Below are 24,916 nucleotides of genomic sequence, written 5' to 3'. Positions count from 1 at the left end.
GGCTTCTCACGCGCTTTATTTAAAATAACATCCAGTGGTTCCGGTATTGGTAAAAACGGGATTTCTACACGCCCCGGCCTATGTACAGCTCTGAAAGTTAAATTTCTCGTATATTTTCTGTTAAAACTTTCTCATCCCCCCCACTCGCGCTTTTCCTCTTTTTTTTTTTTTTTTAATTTTCTTTTTTTAAACCTTTTTACCTTAAACATTTTTTTAATTTTTTTGTGATTTTTTTTTGTTTGTTTTTTTTTTCTTTTTTGCAGCTTTGACGAGTTTGCGGAAGCAGTTTTTCAAGATCGGCCCCGGCCCCCACTGCACCGGGGCGGGGAGGGGGCACCACCCCCGTCAGACCCCCCTCCTCTCCTCCTCCAGGAGCAGGGTGGGGGTCTCTCCCTCCGCCCCCCGCGCCGTGTTTGTGCGTTAAGAGATCCCGGCGCCCCCCGGGGTCCTCCCCCGGAGTGGGGAGGGGGCGGGCGGGGACCCCGGGGGGGGCCGGGGGTGTTAATGCCCACTCGCTGCTTCTCCCTCCGAGGCCGCCCCTGCCTGGCAGGGGGTTCCAGAGAGATCCCCCTCCCCACCCCCGCCTCGGAGACTGGGTTTTAAACCCCCCCCTTTTTTTTTTTTTTTTTTTTTGCCCCTGCACCCCAAATCTCAGCCCAGCAGAGCACAAAGAGCCCCCCCCCCAGCCCCATCTAGTATATACAATATAAGGTATAAATAGATAAATAACCTTCCCCCTCTCCAGTGCAGCCCCAGCTGTGAGGGCCAAGGGCGAGTGGGGGGGGCTCCACCCCAGCCCCTCCAGCCGTGGGGCCAGGGGTGAGAAGGAGGGGTCCCCACCCAGCCCCTCCAGCCCCCCACCAGAGCTGGGGGAGTGGGTTTGACCTCCCCTCTCCCCCATCCCCACACCTTGGCACTCACACGGCTGGGACCTCCTGAGGGGGGGGGGACAAAGGAGGGGGTGTCCCCGTGTCCCCCCTTCAAGGCGTCCTGAGGAAGGGCCACATCTGAGGAGGGGGACACGGGGAAGCTGCATCCTCTGGAGCCCGAGGGAGAGGGAAAGACCCCCCCGCCTTGGGGAGGGTGGGAAGGGCAGGTTGGGATGGAGGGGGGCTCACATTTAAAAACAACAACAAATAAAAAGAAACAAATCTAACACTTAAAATGAGGTAGGTTTGGGTGCAGAAGCTCCTTGTGTCTGTCGGGGTCTTGGCTGCATCCCGCCGCCGCTCCGGGGTCTCGTCCACACGCACAAACAAAAAGAGATCAAAGGAACCGAGCGAGCTCTGGCCGCCACGCCGGGCGGGGCAGAGCCCGGATTGTCGAGCTCAAGGAGTCTGTGTTACCTTGGTAATTAGCGAGCAAATATTATTAGTTTCTAAAAAAAAAAAAAAAAAAAAAAAAAAAAAAAAAAAAAAAAAAAAAAGAAACCAAATAAAATAAAATAAAATAAAATAATCGTTATATCCAGACCGGCTCCGCACAATCACTCCGGCCACGCTGGGCCCGGCGCTGCTCCCCCGTGGCTCTCCCACGAGGGAGGCAGGCAGGGGGTGGTGAAGGGGGCGTTTCTGAGCCCCCCCACTCCTTTTTTTCTTTTTTTCCTCGCAGGACGAAGCAAAGAAAACCCTGAGTTGCCAGTTCATCTGTCCGTCCGTCCCGCTCGGGCAGGGCCGGCAGCGCTGCAGCCGCTGCTCTCCCTCAGTGCCCGGCCGCCCCTGGCACCTCCTGCAGCCCTGGGGGGCTCGGCGAGGTCTCTGAGGCGGGGGTGGCAGCCCCCAGCCCCTTTTTCCCAGTTAGTTCATCCACTTCCTGCAATTCCAAGCTCCCCTGCTAGTTCATCCACTTCCTGCAATTCCAAGCTCCACAGTGGCAGGGGATCTTGTGCTGATCGTCCTCGAAGTCGAACTGGTAGTCGTAGGTGAGCTGGGAGGGAGCAGGGAGTCACCCAAAGCACAGAGGTCAGCCCTGCCACCTCTACCCCCCTCCCCGGGTCCCCCAGGATCCCCCACAGTACCCCCTTAGTCCCTCACTGACCTCCTCCCCCTTGGGGATGCGCCGGCTGGAGATGATGATGATCTTGTCCTCCTTGTCGAAGGTCACGACTTCGGCCACACAGTTCGGGGCACACGAGTGGTTGATGTACCTGTGGGGTGAGGGGGCTCAGCACCAACCCAGGGGCAGGGCATACAGATGTCATGGCTCCTTCTGGAGGTGTGCCACCACCCCAAAGCCCCCCATGCTCACCTGGCCGGGCCCCCCGTCAGCGTGGCGTCAATGACGTGCTCGTTGTTGATGCGGAACATGTAAATGCCGCGGTTCTGCCACAGAGGAGAAGAGGGGGTTGAGGGGTGCCCTGATGTCCCCATATCCCACCTGAGTTGATGTCCACCACCCCACATCCCACTGGAGACCCTCAAATCTCATACAAGTCCCTCCACAACCCACTTGAGTCCCTCCATGTTCCACCAGAGCTCCTGACATCCCACTTACGATCCTCCATGTCCCACCAGAACCCTTGATATCCCTCTCAAGTCCCTCCATATCCCACCTGAGTTCTCCCATGTCCTGCCAGAGCCTCCAACTTCCCACCCAAGTCCACTCACATCCCACCCAAGTCCCCAACATCACATCTGATTCCCCCCATTTCCTTCTCCAAGTTCCACCAGAGCCCCCAACACGTCACCCAACTCCCTCCACGTCTTCCAAAAGTCCCCACACAAGCACCCAGCACCCCAGCAGAGCTGCACCTGCTCCTCATAGATCTTCTCCCGCCGGTTGGCCACCTCGTTGCGGATGATGGTGCCGATGTACTCGATGACCATCGTGTGCTTCTCGATGTCCTTGGCCGCGTAGAGCCCCAGCCCCTGGATGCGGGACCGCGCCAGGTACACGTTGTTCTTCCACTCCGTCTTCAGGCGCCGGTACTGGGAGGACTTGGAGTGCACAAACTGCTTGCTGTAGGGCGTGTTGGTCTCGCCCGTGAACGTGCTCTGGTAGGCCTTGGACATGCTTGTGCTGTTCAGGGTGTGGGGCCTTTCACAGGAGGAGGATGAGAGTGGTTAGAGCTGAGGGGTCCTCCCAGGGATCCCAGCTCTCCTGGTGGATCCCAGCTCTCCCAGTGAATTCCAGCCCCGCTTACCGCTTATAGTGGGTGAGGATCTTGGGCTCGGAGCGGGCACAGCCGGTGGGATTGATCATCAGAGGCAGCTCCATCAGAGGGTGGCGCCCATAGCGGAACAGATAGTTCTGGCAGCTCTCAACGCCCGGCAGCTACAGAGGGGGACACAGAACGACTTGGGGTCAAGAGGCAGCAGCAAAAGAGCCACCAGGCCCTTCCCCAGCAGGGTGGAGCCCCAGTATGGAGGAGAGGCCTCCATGCCCACCCTGGGACCTACCGACTCAGCGATGCGCAGCACCGCGTGCACCGTGAGGCCGAAGAGCTCCTCGCCCTTCAGGTACTCGGGGAAGAGTCGCAGCATGTCGGCCTCCTTCCTCATCATCGCCACGGGCTCGATGATCCGGTTCCAGACAGCTGCCGAGGGAAGGGAGAACCACAGAACTAATTAGGCTGGAAAAGACCTCCAAGATCATCAAGTCCAAGTGACCATCACCGCCTTGTCACCAGAGTAGAGCACTGAGTGCCATGGGTTGAAATTGGAGATCCAGTGAGGATCTCAAGCCGCCTTCCACCATCTCACCCCCTGGTGCGTTCTGGTTTGGCTCAGCCACCGGGACAAAGGTTGGATGCTGGCATCTCCCAACTCCTTACCTTGCGGCGAGGAGTCGGAGAAGACAAGATCCTCCAGGCCCTGCTCGATGACCTGCACGACAAACTCCGGGCGCCCGTTGTTCTCGCAGATGGTGCAGCGGTAGCAGCAGCGGCGGTTGTTGGTCCGCAGGCTCCAGTAGATGCGCGTGGCCTCGTAGCCCACGGGGTAGAGGGCCGTGACGCTGTGGAAATCGGCCATCTGGTGTGGCAGCAGCTGCCCGATGGCGTGGAAGACCAACCCGCCCACACGGAACATGTGGAGCCGCTCCCCGCGCTGGATGATGCTGGCGATCTGCTTCACCTCGTCCCGCTCGATGTAGACGCGGCGGAACACGGTGAAGCTGCTGAGCTCCTGCTCGCAGGGCCCCTTCAGCTTGTGCAGGGGACACAGCATGGTCTTGTCCTTGAAGAACATGCACTTGGCGCGGATGGCACAGGCGAAGTGGTACACGCTGGGGCAGCGGATGCGGTTGCAGCTGTTGGTGGCGCCAGTTTTCTGGCACAGGGAGCACTTGGTGAGGAGCCCGCGGTGCAGGGCCACCTCCACGTTGATCAGGGCCCCTCCCTGAGTCTCATACACCTCCGTGGACCACAGGGCGCAGTTCAGGTGGACCCAGAGATCAAGGTCAAGGTTGAGCAGGCGGGCTGGCCCGTCCGTGGCCCCGTCACCCTCCTCGTGACAGAAGCAGCACTTGCGCATGTCCTGCGGCACCTTTTCGGGGCGCAGCGTGGTGCCCAGCTTGTCGATGAACTCGGCGATCTCTTTGTCCCCATCACGCTTGGCCCCTCCTTTCTGGATGGTGACGAGGAAGCGCAGCCGTTTCCAGCGCACCCCCTTCCACTTCTTCAGCCGTGGCCTCGCCTCATCCCCGTCCTCTGGTGGTCGTGAGCGTGGCTTGAAGCGGGGTGGTGATTGGGCAGCTGTGGCCCCTTCCTCCTGGGGGGCTGGCGAGGGGGCCGGTGGCAGCGGTGACAATGGGGCTGGGGCTGCCTCGTGGGACGCCTCAGTGTCGGGGACCCTGGTGGGCTCAGCGGGGCTGGATGGGGAGGGAACGGAGGGGGACAGCGGGGGCGAGGGCTCCTGGGGCAGGACAGAGAGCTGCCGCACGTCCAGGTTGGAGACGTTGTTGACGTAGCAATGGTGAAGGGTCTTCTCAGGAGCAGGGCTCTCCTGTGGTGTGGGGAGAGGAACACGGGTCAGAGCGTTGCAGGGATGGAGACCCTCAACCTCCCTGTGCATCGCAGGGAGGGGTCCTTGGCCCTGCAGGGACCCATCAGCATCCCACATGCCTCCAACCCTACAAGGACCTCCTGGACTCCTTTCTGAGAGACCCAGCACCAGCCCATGGGGAGATTCAGCCCCTCAGGAAACTCCCTGCAATCACGGGGTGACCTACAGGGACCACCATGCACCTCTACCAAAGAGCCCCTGCTCCTGGACACAGCCCAGCCCTATGGGTTCCCCAACAGCCCCCTCCCAATCTCCCAGCCCCACAGGGACCCCTGCACACCACTGACCTGTCTGAGCAGTGTCAGGAGGTCCAGCTCGCCCTTGAGGCTGTAGCCTGGCAGCACCGCATCGAACTGCTTCAGCCACTCAGAGCTGCTGTCTGGCACCTTCCCAGCCAGCGCCTTCTCCTTCCCTCCGAGCATTCCTGGGAGAGGGATGGACAGCCCGTCACGGGGGTCCCACCCTGGGGACATGGGGGGCCATGGGGACAAGGTGAACACTCACCAGCCATATCAGTCTCCACCTTTTTGGCCTCAACCACAGCAGCTCGCACAGGGCCGTCAGGGAACAGCACCTCGTATGAGCTGGGGATCTTCATGCTCAGCAGCTCGGCCATGGCCACCATCACCCCATTGAGGTTCTAGGTGAGAGAAAGGCAGGATGGGTCCAGGGGGCCACAGGTGCCACTGTGCTGGGTCACTGCTGGGACCCCAAGGGTCTTGAATTCCCCCATCCCCTTGCTTACCTTGGCAGCTGCTGCAGACACTGTCAACATGACAGAGACCTCGCTGCTCTTGCCCTTCTCCCACGGGGTTCCAGGGCCTGCTGCCCCCACCTTGCCTGGTGGAGCCCCAAAGGGCTCTGTGACCTCATAGGGTTTTGTGTCGGGGAACACTGATGTGGGGAGAGGGGGGTCAGAGCCATGGGGAGCAGGAAGTTAGAGCCAGGATCAGAACTGTGCAGACAGCAGCCACCCACCAACAACCACCCATTAGCCCATTCAGCTGCCCCAGATCCCTGCAAGGAATCCACCATCCTGCAAATCCCTTTTCCTCACATCCCACACTTCCCAAGGACCCTTCCCACGGCTCCCTTCAACCCCTCCTGGACCAGGAACCCCATCCATATCCCTTCCTACCTGACACGCACGCTCCAGACTCCCTCCCTGTGCTGCACATCCCACAGACTCCCTCCTACCAAGTCCATATGGACCACAGACCACTCCTGCCCTGACCCACACACTCCTCCAGCCCATCCCACCTGGGATACTGGCCCGGGGGATGATGGGGATGATGGGGGACAGCACACGCTCCTCCAGCTCTGGCTTGGCCTCGCTGAGAAGTGGGAAGCGGAGCAGCTCCTCGCCCAGGACGCTCTCAGGGGATGAAGCAGGGACGATGCTGTCGGGGGAGTCGCTCTCGTCGTCACTCTCCATCCTGTGGGGACAGAGGTGTCAGGGGCCACAGGGCCTGGCTGTCACCCATGGAGGGGCTGATGTCACTTGTGGGGGGTCACCACAAAGGGAGTCTCACCTGACGTCCTCAGTCTGGTTGTGCGGAGGGGTGGGCAGTGCTGCCAGCAGATCCAGGCTCTTCACCTCTACAGCTGGTGAATCTCCAGAGAAGCGATGGGTGTCATGAGGGGGAGTGACAGATGGCAGCAGGGATTCTGTGCCACCCCTGTGCCAGCCAAGCTCACCTTTCTGGCCGTGGGGCTCGCGGGCTGGGTCGGCGTCCTTGGGCTGCTCCCCCAGCTCTTCAGGGGCCGTGACACCGTTCACCATCTTCTGCTGCACGGAGGGAGGGGGTGTGGGGGGCAGCGAGGAGGGTGGCGTGGGTGGGTTGCTGAGGTTGTTCTGGGGGGAGACAGTGGGGTGAGAACAGCAGGATGGTCCAGGACCCCTGCAAAAGGGGGACACCAGGGAACAACGCCCCTCTCACCTTGGTGAGCAGCTGGGAATAGTAGTCAGGGACACTGTCGAGCACAGCACTGCCAAAGGTGCCCCGCAGCTGGCTCTTCCCGTTGATGGGGCTGCTGCCAAAGGGCGCGAAGAGGCTGAAGTTGGCCATGATGGTCGGCTCTGTCAGCGGCAGCAGCGACAGCTCCTGGGGACAGAGTGGTGAGGGGGGGAGCAGGGACACAAAGGAAGCCCCCTGCCCCACCCTGGCCTGCAGCCATACCTGCTTCAGCTGCTTCATGAGGGCCTCACCAGGACGAAGCCCCTCATCCTTCCGCAGCTTCTTGCGGGACGCCGGGATCCGCTCGTTGCCTTTCTGCACCCGCTTAGGCTTGGTGGGCGCTGGCTTCCTGGCGATGGAGGGGTCCTGAGGAGGGAGAGAAGGGGGCATGAGCTGTGCCACTGCAGCCCCTCACCCATCACACCCCCAGTCCAGCCTATCCTGCTCACCTCCCGGCCCAGCAGCAGTGACTGCGGCCGTGGCTCTGTCCCAGTGCTCCGGTTCTCCATGTGCCCATTGAGCTCGCCCGGGCTCTGTGCTGAGAGCTGCACGTTCTTGGCCCGCAGAAGCTTCTGAAGCAGCAGGTGCCCAGCCTCGGAGCGCCCACCTGGGGCCAGCAGGCTGTTGGCTTGGCTGTCCCCAGGGTCCCCGTTGGCCTCTGGTTTTGCTGTCTCGTCTCCATCCGCCTCACACTGTGCCACTGCCACTGCCTCTTCCTTCGGCTCCTGCTTCACCAACACCTGGGAGGCTTCGCCTGCCGCAGGGGCCCCCTCTGGCGCAGCCCCATTGATGTGGGTCTCGCCAGGGTCAGCTGGGTCCACCCCAGGCACCTCGGGGTCCCAGGGGCCGTGTGCTGGGTCAGGAAGGGCACCACTTGGCGTGGGAGTCAGCCCCAGCTCCGTGGGTGCCGCAGGGCTGGGGGCCAAGGCCGGGATTCCCGGTGACGTCTTCTTTGGCTCTTGGGGGCTCTGCTCAGGGCTGGCCAGGTGCTGGGGGGCACAGCCCAGGGACGAGGGGGCTGGTGGCGTGGGGAGGCGGATGAGGCCAGGCTGGGGGCCACGGGCAGCCAGAGCTGCCTGAACAAGCTCAGCCAGGGGCTGCTGGGGGGGCTGCCCTGGCAGCACCCGCCCCGGCTCGGTGGCAGAGCTGGCCTGTGCCTCTGCTGGGGCACCTGGCCGGGGCTGGAAAAGGGACCCCATAGGACGAGGGGGTGGGCGGGCAGCAGGCAGGCTGTAGTCTGGGGCCTGCCCGGGGAAGGGGCCAGGGGTCCGTAGTGCCTGGTTCTGCTGCAGCAGGCTCTGCTGGTGCCGCTGCACCAGAAGGGCCTGGAGCTGCTGCTGCTGCTGTGGTGTCAGATGCCGCAGCTGCGGGTTCTTGGCCAGGACACCCTGGAGCTGTGCCCGGATCTGGCCCATCACTGGCCCTGGCACCTGCCCCAGCAGACCTGGGGGGAGAGTGGCCGTGCCCGACGCCGGCCCTACTTTGTGCTGAACAGGGCTCTGGAGCCGTGGGGGCTGTGGCTGCCCTGGCAGGGCCCCTGCCACCCCCTTGCCTGGCTGCTCTGGGGGCCGCGGTGCCGGCACCATGGCCTGTGCTGGGCCTGTCCCACAGCCCAGCGGTTGCTCTGCCACCCCGGCCGTGTCCCCGTGCTGCTGGGACAGCTCGGGGTGGACAGCCCCAGTGCCCTGCAGCGGTGGGGCGAGTAGGGCACCTGGCTGCCCAGGAGCTGCCCGCATAACACCCGGCTGTGGGGAGCTCAAGAGGAGCTGCTGGCTCTGCCCCAGCTCAACCTGGTGTTTGGGGGCCGGGGGCTCCGGGCCCCCCATCCCCGGAGGGTTGAGGGCTCCCTGCTGCTCCCCGTGCAGCTGCCCCCCGCTCTCACCGCCCTCAGTGTGCAGGGCGCTGCCGTCCATCCCCGTGGGCTGGTCCTTGGCAGCCAGGACAGCTGGGGCCGGCTGCATTCCCTGACTCAGGTGCAGCACAGAGGGGGCCTGGCTCCCCGCCCCGTGCTGCGGAAAGTGCTGGATCGAGGGCTGCCCCTGGCCCAGCCCCAGGAGACCTGGCTGGGCAGCCGCTGAGTTCTGCTGCTGCTGCTGCTGCTGCGGGGCCAACAGTGCCCGAGACTGCCCCAGCTGCTGGGATAGCACAAGCCGGTGGCTCAGCATCCCCGGAGTCTGCGGCGTCAGCTGGGGAGAGCCCAGCACCCGCTGCTGGTGGGGGGCCAGGACAACCTGGCGCTGGGGTGGGGGGTGGCCCATCACAGGCTGGTGCTGCAGCCCTGGAGCATGGCCCAGCACACCTGGCTGCTGCTGGGGTGAGAGCTGCTGCACTAGGAGGCTCTGCTGGCTGCCCAGCAGCCCTGGTTGCTTCGGCACCATGGGCTGAGCCCCTGCGCCGGGCTGTGGGGTTGGGGGCTGCTGCTGCTGCTGCCCCAGCAGGCCAGGCTGCCCTGGCACGGCTGTCGGCTGCACTGGAGCCTGGCCCAGCACACCTGGCTGCTGCATGGATGCCTGGCCCATCATGCCTGGCTGCTGCAGCGATGTCTGCGCCAGCACACCTGCCTGTTGCATTGAAGCTTGTCCCATCACACCTGGCTGCTGCATGGATGTCTGTGCCATGATGCTCTGTGGCTGCATCGAGCTCTGTCCCATCACACCCGGCTGTTGCATGGACGCCTGTCCCATCACACCCTGTTGCTGCATCGACGTCTGTCCCATCACACCTGGCTGCTGCATGGATGCCTGTGCCATCACACCTGGCTGCTGCAGCGATGCCTGTCCCATCACACCTGGCTGCTGCATGGAGGTTTGACCCATCACGCCCTGTTGCTGCATCGATGCTTGTGCCATGACACCTGATTGCTGCAGTGACGTCTGTCCCATCACACCTGATTGCTGCATGGATGCCTGTCCCATCACACCTGATTGCTGCATGGCTGCCTGTCCCATCACACCTGGCTGCTGCATTGATGTTTGTCCAATCACGCCCTGTTGCTGCATGGATGCCTGTCCCATCACACCTGGCTGCTGCAGCGACACCTGTCCCATCACACCTGGCTGTTGCATTGACGTCTGTCCCATCACACCTGGCTGCTGCTGCAGTGACACCTGTCCCAGCATGTTCTGCTGCTGCAGTTTCTGTGCCAGCTGCATCCTCTGGAGCTGCCTCTCCTGCATCAGGCGGCTGTCAGCAGCCAGCCCACGCAGCGCAGGGTTCCCACCGAAGAAGGTGCCAGAGGAGCCAGGTCCTGGGGCGTTCCCCACGGGCTGCTGCCCCATGAAGGACAGGCCCTGCTGCACAGCCATGGACACACCACCCTGGGGCAGGCGCAGTCCCCCAGGCTGCCCTGGCTGCTGCCCGAGGCCCTGTGCTCCCACCAGGGCTCCTCCGGGCTGCTGCACGCCGTGTGCTGAGAGGAGCTGTCCCGGGAGCTTGGACATGAGGCGGGGGCTCTGCGAGGGGCTCAGGGCCATCACGGCCGAGGCCTGGTGCTGGTGTTGCTGCTGCTTGTTGCGGTACTCAGCCATGAGGTTGGTGTGTTCCTTCTGCTGCTTCCGCACCTGATGGGGATGGCGGGGTGTCAGTGCCAGGAATGGCAGGGTTTTAGTTCCAGGGACAGGGGACAACACAGCCTTAGCACTGGGAATGGTGGGGCATCAGCAGTGGGAATGGCACAGCTCTAGTGCCCAGGACAGGGGAGCATTAACATCAGGAATTTGTGGTAGAAATGGCACAACACCATCACTGGAAACAGTGTGGCTTTACTACCAGGGAGAGTAAGGCATCAGCACTAGGAATGGCACAGGATAAATGCTGGGGACAGTGGGGCATCAGTGCCATAGATAGCAGGGCATTAGTGCAGGGAATGGCAGAGCATTAGTGCCAGGACACCAGGAATAGTGGGACATCAGTGCCAGGAATGGCAGAGCGTTAGTTCCAGGAACAGCAGGGAATTAATACCAGGACTGGCACAGCATTAGTACTGTAGACAGCGGGCCAGTAGAGCCAGAAATGGCCCATTTACTCTGAGGACATCACGTTTGCCCTAGGAATGGCACAGTGTTAAAGTCAGGAATAGCGAGGCTGGCACTGGGAACAGTGAAGCATTAGCACTGGGGACATCACATTTGCACCAGGGACGAGATGCCCACCAACATGCAGGGTCTTACCTGGTCCAGCTGCTTCTGGATTTTGCTCTGCTGTTCCGTCACCAGCTTCAGTTTCTCGGCGTCGGCCTCGGGGAACTCCCGCCCGGCTTTCTTGGCCGTGCGCTGCTTGGCACACAGCGCCTTGCGGGACTTGCGGTGTGCCCCGATCTGCTCCTCCAGCACCTTCAGCTGCATCTGCAGCAGCTGCTGCGTGTGGAACAGCCACTCCTCATACTGGCGCTGGTCGGCCTCGTCTGTGGGACAGGGAGAGGGCTCAGATCAGTGGGGATCTGCAAGACCCTGAGTCAGCAGAGACCTTGGGTCAGCAGAGACCCCAGCCCCCAGGGGAAGGGTGAACCCTGTCCCACACCACCCTGGCCCTGCCATGTCAGTACTCACTGATGACGCCCTGTGCAAAGGTGGGTGGGTTGGGGCGAGCCTGGGTCGGGTCTGTGCCGCTCCGCTCCTGGCAAAAAGGGGAGTATTTAGGACACATGCTGTGGATTTCTGTCCTCTCCCCAGAGTCCCCACACCCTCAGAGAGCCATAAAACCACCAGTTCTGGCCTGGCAGCTCCAAGAGACCCCTGAAGGCCCTCTGGACACCCCACTCACCTGCCCACTCCCTGCCAGCAAGTGGTTCTGCATGTCAGAGACAGCTGGGCCCCCTGAGAGCCGCTGGGCCAGCAGGGAAACCTGTTGCCTTTGGGGGACACACACAAAGATGGGGTGTGAGCCAGAGCCAAAGCAACCTATCCACCCCACCCTGTACGCCTCAGATGCCCATGTCTGTTACCTGTTCATGCCTGGGGCCACCCCGATGCTGCCCTGAGCCATCACCTTCTTGATGCCCTTCAGTGCCACCATCTTGGCCTTGGCAATGGGGTCCATGATGTCCTCAGCCGCAAACTTGTCCAAGTCTGCTGAGACAGAGATCACAGCATGTTCAGCCCTATGCCCCCAGTCCTAAAGGGCCCAGTGCTCCCCAAAAACAATCACCTGCAGCCCCTACCTGTGTCTGGGAAGAAGCTGTTGGCCAACTGCTGTTGCATGACGAGCTGGGGGGGCTTCAGGCCCAGGGTGGGGGGCTGCACCCCACCCATTGGCTTCTGCACCAGCACCTGCTGCTGACTCTGCTGTGGCTGCCCCAGGGCCACCTGCACCCCGTGGGGGGATGACAGCACGTGAGGCTGCCCAGAGCCCATGCCCATGTGGGGGGCCAGAGCCGGGCCCTGCTGGGGTGCATTGAGCCTGGGGGGCTGCGGTGGCAGCAGCGGTGGCCGGGCCACCAGCCCCAGCTGGAGGGGTGTCTGTGGGGTGCCCAGACGGGGTGGCTGCCCCTCAGGAGGCTGCCCAGACGCTCCTGTGTGCAGCATGGGGTGCCCCGGGGCTGGGAGGTGGGGGGTGCCACGGGGCAGGTGGGCTGACATCTGCTGCTTCTTCTGCAGCTCCTTCTTCTCATGCTCCAGGAGGTCCTCGATGAGCAGCGGCAGCTCACTGGCCACCAACGAGCTCTCCATCTTGTCCAAATCATCCGCCGGGGAGTGCCGGGCACTGCCCAGCCCCAAAGCTCCACTGTCCAGCTCAAACTTCTCCAGCAAGGGGTTGCTCTGGGCACCCAGCTGAGCAGTTGCCAGCCCACGGCCAGGGCCAGTGTAGGGGTCTTTCTCCAGCACAGGGATGCCAGTGTGGCCACTGTTGGAGAACTGAGTCAGGCTGAGGCGAGTGGTGCCAGTGCTGGAGCTCAGGAGGGTCTGGCCAGGTTTGACACCCAGCCCCAGAGAGGCAGAGATTTTATCTGTGCCCTGCAGTGCTTCTGACTTGACCGGCACTGGGAGACGCTCGGGGCCAGTGGTGGTGAACTGGCAGGGTGAGGTCTTCAGGCAGCCATCCTCCAGCTTGGGCTTGACATCAGTGGGCAGGGAGCCAGCCTTCACCTCCGTACCCTGTGCCTTGAAAGCCGGGTCAGGGGCCAGCACAGTGCCCGTGGGACAGGCAGAGAGTCCCAAGCCCATCCCAGACACCAGTCCTTCCTTGGGCACCTCCTGATCCTCCACAGATGGGGTCACATCTTTGCTGTCCCCAGGGTCAGGGAGCTTCAATGTGGGCGCTGGTGGTTCTGTCTTGAGCTGGGCCTCACGCTCAGCCTTCTCGTTGGCCGACTCAACCAGGCGCAGGTGCTCGTTGAAGATGTCCTTCTTGTCACCCGTGTCCAGCTCGGGGTCAGTGTAGGCCAGCAAGTCGAACTCATCACCATTCAGCAGGTCATCAAGGTGGGGGTCTGCTGTCTCCAGGCTGTCCAAGTTGTCCAAGTCATCATCCCCTTTGGCCACATCTGGATCCAGGCTAAGGTTGGCCAAATCATCATCATCTTCCAAGTCCTTATGGGAGCCGAAATCATCATCCAAATCAGGCTCCACGGGCACCTCGCAGGGCAGCCGTCCCCCCTCCAGGCTCAGGTGGCTCTTCCCTGGGGCCGGTGCAGGGTCTGGAGCGGGGCCATCCTTGGGACCCTCGGAGCGGAGGGTGGCCCCAGAGGACAGTGGGCGCGGGGGGATGTGCTGCTGCAGCTCCAGGGTGGGGGCCGGCAGCGGTGGTGCCACCTTGGCATGGGGCTGCTGGTGGCTGTTGCCCATCTCGGCTCCCTGCGGGGACGCAGGTGGCAGCGGTGCTGGAACCTTCTGGGATGGCAGCACCTGCATGGGCATGACAGGAGTGCACAGGGCCTGGGGGGTGCCCTCCTCCCCAGGCAGGAAGAAGCGAGGCCGGGGTGCCTGGGGGGCAAAGGGAGACCCCACGACACCCCCGGGTCCCTTCTGCACGTTGTGTCGCAGCTCGATGAAGGGAGCGCCCAGGGCAGCTGGTGACGGGGGCACGGCCTCAGCAGGGGTAGGCAGGCGGGTGCCCAGGCTGCCCATGGGGGTCCCAGCGGCCGGGGGGGCGAAGCGGGAGGTGACAGGGAGCCGCAGGGCCGCCACGGCCGCTTGTTGCTGCTGCTGCTGCTGCCAGAGGTGCTGCTGCTGCTGCTGCTGCTGCGGGGATGGCGAAGGGAAGACCCCACGGGGGTAGAAGGCCTGGGGGGGCCCCACCGTCGCCCTGGAAGACACCATGGTGGTGTTGGCACCAGCTCGGTACAGCCCCGACACATTACATCCCATCTCCCTCAGACTGTGCCAAGCACCCAAAACCCCATAACCATCCCCTCCCTCCAGAGTGATCCCCACAAGCTGAGGGTACATGTGCTCCCAGGGTAATATCTGCTGGCTCCCACCCATGCATTCTGAGCCCGTTGCCCTGTCAGGGGGCACCCACCGCCCGCTGATGTCCAGCATGGCTGGCGTGGCCGCCGGCGGGGGCCGGGAGAGCCGCTCGTCCTGTGTGAACGCTGCCTGCACCATGACAGAGCCAGGCAGCTTCCCAGCGCCCGCTGCCGTGGCCAGAGTCCCGAGGAGAGCCTTGTCCTGGAAGAAGGGAAGGAAAAAAAAGAGTCACCCCTCCATCAGCTCCATCCCCACCATGCACACCGTGCCCCAGCTCTCCCACCTGTGCCGGTTGGTACGGGGCCATGCCCCGGCTCAGCTCAAAGCTCTGCCCGCCGGCCTCAGGGGCCCAGCCCGCTGGTGAGGAGGAGGCAGCAGCAGCCGCGCTCTCCTTCTCCTGCCGAAGGCTGTTCCGCTGGATCTGCTGGCGGATGAGCAGCTCCCGGAGCCGCTGGCGCTGGGAAGAATTCAGTGTTAGAGCCCAGAGCAGCGACAGGACCAAAACCAGCAAAACAAACCACACATGGAGTGGCCATCAATGCCTCTGCAGTCCCAATTATCCCCTTTCATTCTGTCCCAAACCCGAATGGACACAGCCGGATCCCAGCAGAGACCTCACCTGCCGCTGCTTCTCCAGCTCTGACTGGCTCATGGTGCCGAGAGCCCCGTCCTGGCCACCAGGCAGCTCCGCCAGGTCCCGGTTTGGGGGTGCCGAGAGCCCCGCAGTCACCTCCTCCCTCTTGTCAGCCGTCAGTCCCAGTGCAGTGCGGGACAGGAAGGCTCCAGAAGGGTCCTGCTGCTGTGGGGGAGCCGGGGGCTGCGGCGGCAGCACCGATGGGGGCCGCAGGGGCGAGAGGCTGTACGAGTCAGGAGTGGCAGTGCCAGGACCCAGCGGGCTGCTGGCCTGGTGGAAGCTGGGGGACGAGGCGTAGGCCGAGCTCTGGGGCTTCCCAGAGCTGTAATGGCTGTTGATCCCATGGGGCTGGTGGGATGGGGAGCCCTTGAGTGGCTCTGAGACGGCTGGGGGGAAGGTGAAGCGCATGGGGGGCTGGCTCCCTGGGAACACGCTGGCACCGGGCGAGCGGGCAAAGGGCGGCTGTGGCCCGGCCGCCGCCTTGGTGTGGGGGTCACCTGCTGCAGGGCCCCCAAAACCTCCACCAGCCACCCCCACTGACTTGAACCCCAGCTCCGGCATCTGCGGACGGGGGGGCTTGTGCAGGGGGGTGAAGGGGTCCCGGGATTGTGGCCTGGAGGGCGGCTGGGAGTAGGGATCCGGGGACTGGAAGCGAGGGGTGACAGGGGACTGGCAGAAGGCTTCGTTGGAGAGAGGGCGGGGGGTCAGAGGGGACTGGGAGCTGGATTGAGACTGGGGGCTGGCGGGGATGCGGGAGAAGGGTTCAGAGGGCAGGGAGCGGGGTGGGAGGGCGCAGCAGGCCTCAGGGGGCTGCAGCCGGGGCGTCAGCGGGGGCTGTGAGTAGGGGTCCAGGTAGGGCGACTGACGGTAGAGATCAGGGTGGCCAGGGGGCGAGGGGGCCAGGGGATGGGGGTCGGGGGGCCGGTGCCCCAGCCCCGGGCTCTGCGGCTCTACCTGAGAGACCCGTGGGGTCATGGGGGCTTTGAAGACATCGGCCGCCTTCAGCTCCGCAGCCGAGAGATGGGGGCCACCTGGGGAGTCCCCGTAGCCCATGGCAGAAGTGTAGCCGGGCGAGCAGACCCCCAGGCTTCCCCCATCCTCCTTCTTCACCTCCAGACCCTTCTTCTGCTCCCCAAAGGGCAGGGGAGAGAGCAGGGCCTCAGGGGGCCGCGCCCCAGGACTCCCTGGCACCGAGAGGTTGTCCAAGGAGGGGCACCGGGGCTTCAGGAAGGGGTCAGGGGTGCCAGGTTGGTGCCGGGGGGTGCCAGGTGGGGTGGGGTGGAAATCAGGGGGAGCACGGGGGGCTGTGAGGGGCTGGGACTGGCCAGGGAAGGGCTGGAAGGCAGCACCCGAGGTGGGGCTCTGGCCCAGGGGCGAGGGGAAGCGAGGCTCCAGCGTGTAGGCGGGGGCCGCGCCGTAGGGATCGTGCGAAGGCACTTGGGCAGGGGACTGGGGCGGGAGCTTGAGGAAGAGCTCGCTGGGAGACTCTGGTCCCCCTCCAGCACCCGCTGGGGGCTTCAGGAAGCCCTCGCCGGTGGCGGGGGGGCTGCTGATGTAGACGGGCTGTGCCCCTGGCGGCACGGGGATCCGCAGGTGCAGCGAGGGCCTCTCAGGCTTGCGCAGTCCCTCCCCTTTGGTCTGCTTGTTGATCTGGCTCTCGGCCTGCTGCAGAGAGAGCCAGCCCGTCAGCGCTGTGGGGAGCCCTCCATGGGTTGGGCACAGGCTGGGGGTAGGCACAACCACGTCCCCCCAGGGCTGGGCCGGGGCCACCGGGCACGTCCCCGCGCCTCACGTACCTTCTGCACCTTGTTGATGCGATGAGCCGCCCGGTTATCTTTGGCCTTTTGCTAACAAAGACACGAAGCCAGCTGACTTGCAGCCCCCGGTGCCCCGGCCCCCCACCCCATTGACCTCCCAGCACTCACCAAATATGGGGCTTTGTCCGTGGCAGGGACTTTCCTCCAGAGCTTCATGATCTGTTTGCAGCGGCTCGACCAGTCTGGGAGTCCAGTACGAGCAGATAAAGGGGAGAAAAACAACATTAGTCTGGACCTGATGAGCCCATTTATATCCTCAGTAGATCACTGTTCCCTCCTAATGTGAAGGGACAGTCCTGTGCCCAGGAAGGAGATGGAGCTGAGACCCTCCTGCCCATTGTAGAGAACAGTTCAGTGCCAGAACAGCTGGGATCTCTCTTCAAAAAAGGGACTGGGGGAGTCACACTCCACCCATACCCCCAACCCTCACCCCAACGAGGCAGCTGCAGCCCCCCCAGAGCCCTACCTGGATAATCCTGCTTGAGGTTGGGGAAGTTCATGTTGGCGTAGAGGACGGGGGAGATGGTGGAGAGCTCACCCAGCTCCTCATCCTTCTCCCAGCGCTGCAAACTGCGCTGGTTGTAGGACAGCCCGTCACCCTCGCCCTCTGTCGTGGGCGTTGTGGGGGTGGAGGGGGTGGTGGCAGCTGAGCTGCTGGCCCAGGGGCTTTCGGGCTCGCAGTGGTCTGGGCTGAAGAAGCCACTCCGCTCCCTGGGTGGAGAGGAGTGTCACAGATCGTCAGGTTGTGAGGGAAGAGTGAGTGCCACGACACCCTGCAGTTTAATTCCTCCAAGGAGGGGACCCTCAGCTTCTCTAAGTACCTGTTATCAAGGAATGGGGACTGGCAGACCCCCGAGTACGAGTCCAAGGAGACAGATCCGGAGAGTGAGCCCAGGGAAACACTCCCTGTGAAGGAAAGAAGATGGGTTGCAGGGAAGGCAAACCTGGGGCACAAGCCTGCACCTGCTCTGAGGGCCCAAACAACCCCCAGACAGCACAACCCCCAAAATACTTCTCATGTTCACCCCTAGAGCCTGGGCTCACAGATACCACAGGCACCACTACTCTCCAAGCAAGTCAACCCCATGAGTTTGGCTTTCCGGGGCTGGCAACGAGCCCTTGACCCTCATCACACTCTCTGGGGACCTCCTGGACATCAGTTCCACCTACCCTGCCCAGAGAGCTGGAGGTCTCCCTGCAGGAATGGCCGCTGTGCTCGGCTGGGGTCCTGCCCGGCCTCCATCCCCGCAGCCACGCAGTTCAGGGGCTGCTCCCCACGCTCTGCCGAGCCCAGCACATCCTTGAACAGCTGCTGCACGTCTTTGCTCTCCATCTTGGGCAGCTCTGCAGGGACAAAAGCAAGAGCTGGGTGCAAATACCACACTGATGGGAAGTGGAGAAACCTCGGGGTCAGGGTGCTGGGACCACCGTTGCTTCAGGAAAGAGGGGGCACAGGATGGTCTCACCTTCTGTGGAGATCTTGTCGAGGTCAGAGCTTAGCGCTCCCTCGCCTGGGGTGGCTGGTTTTTCGCTGTCCCCGCGGTCTGGGGAATCCTTCGGCTCGTCGGTCCCTGTGAGGAAGAATCAGGAAGTTCCCTCAGCCCCCTGGAGCCCCCCGGTTCAGGGCTGGGGACCCCCATGGGGCAGCCCCCATAACCCAACAAGGGGCAGGAGTCCCTCAGTCCTCCAGCGATGCCAAGCCACGCGGGGGCGCTCTACGCGCCACTCTATGGTCACCGGCATCATGGGACTAACGGAGTGAGGAACCATAGAGCTGAGCCCGCCCTAGAGCGGACCCCCTCAACCATAGAGTTCCGTCTCGATGGTTGTGGACGCCCTATGCCCCGTGGAGGACTCGGCTTTTGGGGGTCCCACAGGAGTCCCCGGGCCTCACCCAGGTCCTCGCCCTTCGCGTCGTCCTTGCCATCGTCATCGGGAGCGGCGGCGCTGCCGTCAGTGCTGTCGTCACCTGCAGGGTACCCCAGGATTCAGTGAGCAGGGTCAGGATCCCCGGCCCCAGTGTCCCTCTACACCCCTCAGTGGTGATGGCAGCCCCCCACAGTCCTTAGCATCCTCCAACGAGCCTCAGTGTCCACAGCAACTGCTCACAACCCAACAACCCCAGCAACCGCCAATATCCTCCCAAAACCTCCAACAACTCCAGGGACCCTGAAAAACACCTAAGCCATCCTCAGCCATCCTAGGGACCTCAACGACATCCAGCAAACCCAGGGACCCATAACAACCCCAAGGCAACCCCAGGGACAAAGTCCAGGGACCTCCAACCACACTAGGGACCCACAACGACCCCCTACTGACCCTCTCCTAGACAGCAGCCATAGTTTGGGGTTGCAGACCCACTCCTGGCCACACTCACCTCGGGGGTGGGTGGGGGTCTCCCTCCTGTCCGGGGTGCCCCCGTGCAGTGCCCCAGCGAGGTTGGGGTCCCCCTTGGGCCTTGGGGCACCCTGGCCCAAGGAGGGGCGGGCAGCCCCGTCCCCCACCCCGCCTGCTGCCAGCAGCGCCTTCCGGCTCAGGTCCATCAGTGCCTTCCCAAAAAACGCCTCCTGGAATGGGAGAGTCTGGTCAGAATCAGGGGGTCCTTCCCATCCATCCCCCTCCCATCCACCTCCAGCCCCCTCCATCCATCCCACCTGCAGGTACGGGGGGAACATGTCCTCCAACTTGCTCTTCTTCCGTCCCCGGCGCTTTTTCTTCTCGTCCCCCTCTCCTGAGCCTGGATCCAGGCCAGCCTCGGCTGGGACATCACCTGGAGTCCCTGCAACAGCCCCCCAGGAATTAACACCCACCTCTCAAAAAAGGTCCAGGGCTGTTCCTGTGCCACAAGCACAGTGTTGTGGGGTGCAACCTGAGGGCCCCTCCACATCCCCGGGGGTGAGAAGGGAATGGGAAATGAAAAAAAAAATATTGCAGGGAAGGGAAGGGAAGGGAAGGGAAGGGAAGGGAAGGGAAGGGAAGGGAAGGGAAGGGAAGGGAAGGGAAGGGAAGGGAAGGGAAGGGAAGGGAAGGGAAGGGAAGGGAAGGGAAGGGAAGGGAAGGGAAGGGAAGGGAAGGGAAGGGAAGGGAAGGGAAGGGAAGGGAAGGGAAGGGAAGGGAAGGGAAGGGAAGGGAAGGGAAGGGAAGGGAAGGGAAGGGAAGGGAAGGGAAGGGAAGGGAAGCCACTGGGCCCTACCATCCTCAGGGTGTCCCTCGGTGCTCTGCCCCTCACGCCCCACATCCGGCAGCACCGCTGAGACCTTCTTGGGCCGCGTGTGGGACTTGCGCTGCCGCACCATGAACCCGCCGATGCCTGGGGGGGACAGAGAAGGAGGGGGAATCACAGTGGGGCCTGAGGGGTCACAGAAGAGCCCGGAAGGGTTCAGGGCCTGCGGGACACTCACCAGGCCGGTAAGGTTTGCGCTTCCTCTTCTTGCACTCCTCAGGGTCCTCCAGCCCCTTCCCCGAGTCCCCGTCAGCTCCAACATCGCGGTCAGGGCTGGCCGGAGCCTCGAGCTTGATCTCACACTCCATGTGCTCCACACCCACTGCTGGGGGGAGTGCACGTTAGTGGGGTCCCCTGACACCCCCACACTGCAACCCCCCCCCAGCTCTCCTGCCAGGAACACTCACCCTCGGCTTTGAGCAGCTCATCGGTGTCCAGGTCACCATCCTTCTTGTCCTCAGGGCCCAGGGGGTCACCCCCCTCCAGCCCCCCGTCCCCGTTGAGGGTGCCCGGGCGGCCTTTGCGCTGCCGCCGCTTGTGCAGGGGTGACAGGGTCAGGTTGCGCAGCACGGCCATCCCTGTCTCCGTCAGCCACACGCCCTCGAAGCGGAAATACTGGGGTTCTGAGGGGACAAACACCAGCAATGGGGACAAATGCCTGCAATGGGTGCATGGCCAGAAGAGGGCATAGCCCTGGGAACCCCACAGCCCTGGCACAATCCCGCACATACCTGGATCCTTGGCTTTGATCACCTCTGTGGAAGGTGGAGGCACTGTGGGAGGAAAGCAGAGAGGCAGGTGAGTCCCCACGCCACTCAAATGTCCCGCAGGTCCCCCAGAGTTTCCCCTGCCCCGTGAGCTCACCAGGTTTGACCACATAGGGCTGGCAGGCGCTGCAATCGAAGCCTTCATCCGCAGCCTGCTCCACCTCCTCCTCAGTGAAGAGGCTGTCACACGCCGCGTGCAACCACCTGCGGGCAGTGGGGAGGGGACCTATCACACACCACAGCCTTCCTTGGAGGACCCCAAATCTGAGCCCCCCAAGCCCAGGGCGCGGTGCTCACCGATCGCAGTGCCGGCACTGGATGAGCAGGTCGTCCTCCACGTACTTCTCGCGGCAGAAGGGGCAGACGACGAGGCTGGCGCAGGGTGCGCAGTGGGTGTAGTTGTTCTGCCACTCGCAGTGGAAGCCAGGGGATGCAGCCCCACACTGCACACAGCACACGCACCTGCACAGGGGGACCCGAGGGGTCAGCACCAGCACCGAGCTCCTCCCGTGGCTCCCCTTGTGTCCCCCACGCACCATTTGCACTTCCAGCCACCCTTGGGCACGGTCTGCAGCGGAGGGTCCAGGCAGTAGGTGTGGTAGCTGATGTCGCAGTCGTCGCAGAGCAGCAGGCGCGAGGGGTCGGAGGCTTTGCCGCACACCTCGCACACGATGCACTCCACGCAGCGCCAGCCCTTCAGCAGCATCACCTTGGTGATCTGGGGACATGGGAGAGCAGCCACGTGAGCCCTGGGCATGGCCACAGGAGCCCCTAGCCTCAGTGTGGCTGTGGGGGACACGCCAAGGCTTGGCATGGACACACCAGAGCACAACTCAACACACAGACATGCCAGGCATGACCTCATGTGTGTCCCTGGGGGGCACAGCACAGTCCTGGGGTGGGGCCAGGGGTCCTCGGCCCCCTCCTCACCTTGCTGTTGACACAGTAAGGGTGGTAGCACTGAGAGCACTGGGAGCAGGCAAGGAGGTGCCCCTCGGCCCCTCGCCCGAAGCTGCCGCACACCACGCACATGTCCTGAGGGAGAGAGGTTGTGAGTGAGGAGACAGAGGCTGGCAGAGGAGAGACAGAGTCTGTCCCACCCTGTCCATCTGTCCGTCCTGCCATGCCCTGATTACCTGCATGAGCACAAACTTGTCAGTGTTGGAGAAGAGGACGACGGTGTTCTGCATTGTGTCATCATCGTCCTCGTCCTCCTCCTTGCTGGGCGAGCTCTCCACATCAGCGAGCTGAGGACAGAGGGGGAGGCTCAGCACTGAGGACACCCTCTCTGTGCAGTCTGGGGGGCACCAGGAAGATGCAGGGGCAGCAGAACCCCACCCCAGGGGGAAGCTCCATACCTACCCTATGCTTTTGTGGTGAAGCCCCCAGACTCAGCAAAGGCCCAGGCAGTTCCACCTCTCATGAGACCCCAATCCACCCCACACTAAGGGCTCTTGAGTCTTTCCAGGGAAGGGATGATGGGGAAGGGGATGGGGAAGGCTCTCAGCCTAACAGCTCAAGGATTCCCTGGACCCCACCTCTGCCCCAGCCCAGCCTTACTGCTAAGGTGTCAACAGACGAGGTGGTCGACTTCAGGCGTGCACGGCCCCGGCCTCGGCCCCCGTGGGACCCCCCTCGGGGGCGTCTCCGCCCAGGGAAGCTGCTGCTGCGACCCTGTGGCCAAGGGGAGAGGGGAGTTACAGCACCAGGGGGCCCAGTGGGACCCCCATGCCAGGGCAGCAGAAGGGCACTGCCCCCATCCCACCCCACCACGTGCACAGCCTTCCCCTACTTGCTGCAGGCGCAGCCCAGGGAGGGGACGTGGCCCCAGGGGGGCTCTCAGGGTGAGGAGTCTCCTCAAAATTGGGGTAAGCGGTGTCGCCCCATACCTGCTTGACACGGGAGCGCCCCGGGGAGCTGCGGCGCCGGCTCTTGTCCCCGTCACCCTTGGCTGCTGGCTCAAAGAGCAGCGAGTCATCAGTCTCGGCACCCAGAGGCAGCGACCCAGCGTCCTCCTTCTGCAGGCTGGCATCAGCCGAGGCCGGGCCCAGCTCAGGGGACAGTGATCCGCCACCCTCGGGGTCTGGGGACCCCAGCAGTGGCTCCGAGCCGGGGAAGCTGCTGCTCGTGTCCCCCTGGCTCAGGTTGGAGATCTCGTTGAGGATGTCTGGCCGTGGGCGCAGTGCGGGGGGCTCGGGGCACCCCTCGTCCGCGTGCCCCAGCAGCTTCTCGCTGGTAGTGCAAACCTCCATGGGGGTCTCAGGTCCCAGCTCCTCTGGTTCCAGGAGCAGGGGGGACCCTGAAGGGGACCCCTTGACTTCAGGGTCCCCCCCAGCCCGGCTTTCCTCCAGCGCATCCTCCTCGCTGAGTGGTGGGGAGCTTCCACTGGTGCCTTCCCTCTCCAGCCTTGGTGCCTCTTCTTCCTCCTCTTCCTCCTCCTCAGGCAGGCCCGGGAAGGGCCCCAGCTCAGGGGCTGGGCTGCCTTGGGGGGCATCTCCAGGGGGGCTGGCTGGGGACTCTCCCTCGCCACCGGCCATCTCCATCTCCTCATCCTCAGGTGGTGCAGTGGGGGCCAGGGTGACAGCAGGGGAGCCCAGGGGGGGCGGTGGGGAGCCAGGGGGGTCGGTGTCCATGGCGGTGCCAGGGCTACCAGGGGGCTCAGGCAGAGCTGGGGTGGGGGGCTCGAGCACCTCGTCCTCCTTGGCGTCAGGGGAGGGGACTGGGGTCCGTGCAGGTGAGATGGCACGGAGAGCTGGGGGTAGAGAGGGGAGAAGAGTAATATCACAGCCCACCCAGGAAGACCCATTCCCCCCCCAATCCCAACCCTGGTGTTTCCCCAGACCCACCTGGGGGAGCTGAGGGTGGAGGTGTCATCTCAGGGGGCAGTGAGGGCTCTGGCTCCAGCTCCATCTCCTCCTCAGGGAGCACCTCTGGAGCCAGGGCTGGTGCTTCCTCTGCCACTGTCACCTCGGGGAGGAGACCTGGAGGGATGGGGATGGGGTTAGGGGGTCCCCTCCACTCCCCTCTGCCACCCAGCCTGGGATTGAGAGGCAGGACCCTCTCCCAACTCCCCATATACCCCAAAATAGGGCATCAACACATAAACAGAGGAGGAATACGGGGATCAGGCAAAGCCAGTGCTAGGAGAAGCCCTTGGTGTAGGACCCTCACACCCACTGGAGACAACAGGAGGGGAAAGAGGACAGTTAAGAGTCCCCATATTACCTGGTGGTTTCAGGTCCTCCTCGGGGGGCAGCTCGCTGGGGATCGGCTCTTCAGGGGGCAACTCAACAAGGGGGGGCTCTTCAGGGCTCAGCTTCTCGGGGGACAGCGCTTCGGGAGGAGCCTCCTTGGGGAGCAGCTCAATGGGGGGTGGTTCACTGGGGGGCAGCTCATCGGGGGGCAGCTCCTCAGGGGGCAGCTCCTCGAGGGGTGACTTGAGGGGCGGCTCCTCAAGGGGTGGCTCATCGAGGAGTGGCTCGTCGAGGGGAGGTTTGGGGGGTGACCCGTTGGGGGGCAGCTCGTCAGGGGGTGATTTGTCAATGGGCAGTACTTCAGGGGGCAGCTCATGGGGGGGTGACTTTTCAAACGCTGGTTTCTCAGGGGGCATCTCGGCAAGGGGGGGGATATCGAGGGGCTGCTCATTATGGGGTGGTTCACTGGGGGGCAACTCCTCAGGGGAGGGTCTGTCAGGGGGCAGCTCAGCAAGGGATGGTGTCTCGAGGGGCAGCTCCTCAGAGGGAGGCTCCTCGGAGGGCAGCATGAGAGGAGGGGGCTCCTCAGGGGGCTGCACATCAGGAGGCTGAATGTCAGAGGGCTGCGTGTTGGGGGGCGGCTGATCAAGGGGCAGTTCATCAGAGAGCAGTTCTTCAGGGGGTTCCTCACTGGGGGGCACCTCCACAGAGGCCAGCTCGCCAGGAGGAGACTCAGAATTGCCTGGGGGAGCCTCCTTGGGGTCTGGGGGTGCCTCTTTGGGGTCTGGGGGTGCTTTGTTGGGGTCCACGAGGGGCTGTGTCTCCTCATCACCCCCCACAGGCTCCAGCTCAGGCGGGGGCACAGGTGCATCCATCGGCTCACTGGGGACAGGGGACTCTGACCTGGGATGGAG

General features: G+C 63.4%; 1 protein-coding gene across 1 annotated transcript; it reads right to left on the bottom strand.

Moving 5' to 3' along the window:
• Nucleotides 1-24,899, bottom strand: KMT2D (lysine methyltransferase 2D). Its single transcript, XM_083881033.1, has 46 exons — nt 24,034-24,899; nt 23,655-23,789; nt 22,698-23,560; nt 22,369-22,482; nt 21,945-22,055; nt 21,739-21,843; nt 21,345-21,526; nt 21,106-21,270; nt 20,906-21,012; nt 20,773-20,814; nt 20,449-20,664; nt 20,220-20,363; nt 20,012-20,128; nt 19,473-19,597; nt 19,196-19,385; nt 18,713-18,787; nt 18,285-18,389; nt 17,989-18,162; nt 17,640-17,724; nt 17,285-17,529; nt 16,927-17,000; nt 16,798-16,848; nt 14,987-16,666; nt 14,651-14,824; nt 14,420-14,568; nt 12,120-14,203; nt 11,904-12,027; nt 11,723-11,810; nt 11,509-11,575; nt 11,131-11,363; nt 7,411-10,521; nt 7,184-7,327; nt 6,944-7,108; nt 6,702-6,858; nt 6,536-6,617; nt 6,264-6,439; nt 5,749-5,897; nt 5,508-5,643; nt 5,291-5,427; nt 3,773-4,943; nt 3,399-3,535; nt 3,143-3,273; nt 2,751-3,036; nt 2,248-2,321; nt 2,038-2,146; nt 1-1,926 (listed from the first exon to the last, which is right to left on the bottom strand). The coding sequence occupies exons 1-46, from the start codon at nt 24,875-24,877 to the stop codon at nt 1,834-1,836; spliced, it is 15,126 nt and encodes a 5,041-aa protein (XP_083737159.1). The 5' UTR covers nt 24,878-24,899; the 3' UTR covers nt 1-1,833.
• Nucleotides 24,900-24,916: the final 17 nt, after the last annotated feature.

The sequence above is a fragment of the Zosterops lateralis genome (assembly GCF_965231275.1).
Source record: "Zosterops lateralis genome assembly, chromosome: 32".
Classification (NCBI taxonomy): domain Eukaryota; kingdom Metazoa; phylum Chordata; class Aves; order Passeriformes; family Zosteropidae; genus Zosterops; species Zosterops lateralis.
The sequence above is the reverse complement of the archived record's forward strand: the minus strand, read 5'-3'. Positions and strand labels throughout refer to the sequence as shown.

Coding starts and splice junctions, on each gene's coding strand:
- KMT2D (XM_083881033.1), bottom strand. CDS start 24,877: ATGGATGCACCTGTGCCCCCGCCTGAGCTGGAGCCTGTGGGGGGTGAT. Junction 23,790..24,033: donor GGAGGACCTGAAACCACCAG/GTAATATGGGGA, acceptor CCATCCCTCCAG/GTCTCCTCCCCGAGGTGACA. Junction 22,056..22,368: donor CGTCTGTTGACACCTTAGCA/GTAAGGCTGGGC, acceptor CTCTGTCCTCAG/CTCGCTGATGTGGAGAGCTC.